This window comes from Colobus angolensis, unplaced genomic scaffold, assembly GCF_000951035.1.
Source record: "Colobus angolensis palliatus isolate OR3802 unplaced genomic scaffold, Cang.pa_1.0 Scaffold92, whole genome shotgun sequence".
NCBI classification, from domain to species: Eukaryota; Metazoa; Chordata; class Mammalia; order Primates; family Cercopithecidae; genus Colobus; species Colobus angolensis.
Genome location: NW_012123154.1, coordinates 2,288,694 through 2,290,494, shown reverse-complemented (window position 1 = coordinate 2,290,494; position 1,801 = coordinate 2,288,694). Strand labels below are relative to the sequence as shown.

Sequence of the window (1,801 nt, the reverse complement as noted above, 5' to 3'; positions counted from 1 at the left end):
ATATTTTACAGCATGAACCTGATGCTAATTTGCTAGACTTAGGGACCCTGAGGTACTTACTTTCTTTGCTACAATTTAGGTAGATAGGATGCTTCTTTAAGGTGGTGCACAATATCTTCATCTTGTAGATAGTTGTATACTGACTAACGCACTTTGCAAGGTTGTAATTGGGAAGGAACAGCAGTGAATTATGTACAACGGTTCTGGTGGTGTTTGAGATGCTGGTTAGCTTTTCTGAAAAGATAAGATTAGGTTATATTACAGGAAATCAACTATCTCCGGGACAACAAATCCTCCAGTGATGATCAAATCAAGCTCAGAAAATTGAAAACCAGACGATTATCTTTGAAGAACATTCCAGTGGCTGTCTGGAGTGGCCACTGCCATCAGTGACACAGTTTGTGCTGACGATTATAGAATTCTGAAGTATTTTTGGTGAAGTGGGTATCCATATAAGTCTTCCTGGCACTTGATAGGGTCAGGAAGTCACTAGTGGCTATTTTTCAACACTTCTAACATGAATTGATTAAGGGAGTAAAGTACAGCCAGGAGATAGAGGCTAGAATTCAACAGTAGAGAATGGATAGGGCAAATTCTGAAACATTTGAGCGTTCAAGAAAATTTCAGAGAAACAAGCTGATAAGTTAATTAATGTCTTTCCCAAGAATGAAGTGCATATAAGTAATTAGAGACTAAGTTCCTGGGGATATGAACATGTTTAATTTAGGAATTTCCAGTGTAGAATTTTGATAATGAATTCACACATTTGGGAAGAGGACAAAAGACAGGTCTAAACAAAAAGTTCTCATAAAACACTTTGAGCAGGGAAAGATGGCCAAGATGTGAACCCTCAAGTGCTAAAATTATGGCAAGTCGATCTTAACTTGATATAAGAGTCCTAAGTAGATCTTAACTTGATATAGAGAAAAATACTTGACACAGAATGAATAATTCTGGATATTGGCTTTTTGTACAGATGCAAAAAATATCAAGGGCTAACCCTATAGACCAGCACTGTCCAATAGAACTTTACATCATTATGGAAATACTCTATAAATCCTCTCTAAAGAATTCTAGGGAAGACCATATTTAATACATGCTTCGTTGGCTTGCCTCGGCACATCTGTTCTTGTACTTTGGTAATACTTCCTCAGATTTTGTAGCATTTTTGACTAATGGTAGTTTCTTTATTTTCAGTCTATACATACTTCAATTACTTTTCTATATTACAGAATGGAATTAAGACTGGTGTATAATGTTTAACAGAAGTGGCAATAGCTGTCATCCTCATCTAGTTCCCCATTTTTAAAGGAAATGCTTTTGAAAAGCCAGTACTGAATACTATATTTGCTATAGGTTTCTGTACATGCATATGTCCATCATAAAGATCAGCAACTTTTCTTCCTCTTAATCCTTGTTTACTAAATTTTTTTTTTACTATGTATCAATGATTTATTTGTATTTCTTAAGATTTTTATGTTTCCTCATTAATCCCTTAAAATGGGAATTTTGTTGATAGATATTTTAATATAAAAGTAAACTTCCTAGATTCAATTTGCTAATATTTTACCCAGAATTTTTTGAATCTATATTCATGAATGAGAATAGTTTGTGATGATTTTGCTAGGTTATGGCATGGGGCTTTTGCTCATCTCATAGGAGGAGTTAAGAAGTAGCATCTTATGTTTTTATGTGCTAACTGGAAGAATATATAGAACTCAGTAGTAAAGCCATCTAGGCCTTGTGTTTTCTTTGTAGAAATAATTTTAACTATTAATTTAATTACTTGAATACTTAAGTA

The 1,801-nt window shown here is 34.0% G+C and overlaps 1 protein-coding gene across 1 annotated transcript in view; it reads right to left on the bottom strand.

The window, feature by feature from the left end:
* LOC105504454 (ATP-binding cassette sub-family A member 3-like) overlaps positions 1-1,801 on the bottom strand; it is a 76,803-nt gene that overhangs the window by 43,216 nt on the left and 31,786 nt on the right. Inside the window, exon 3 of the mRNA XM_011931901.1 lies at positions 61-234. Within this exon, the coding sequence (XP_011787291.1) occupies positions 61-234 (174 nt within the window). The remainder of the gene's footprint in view (positions 1-60; positions 235-1,801) is intronic.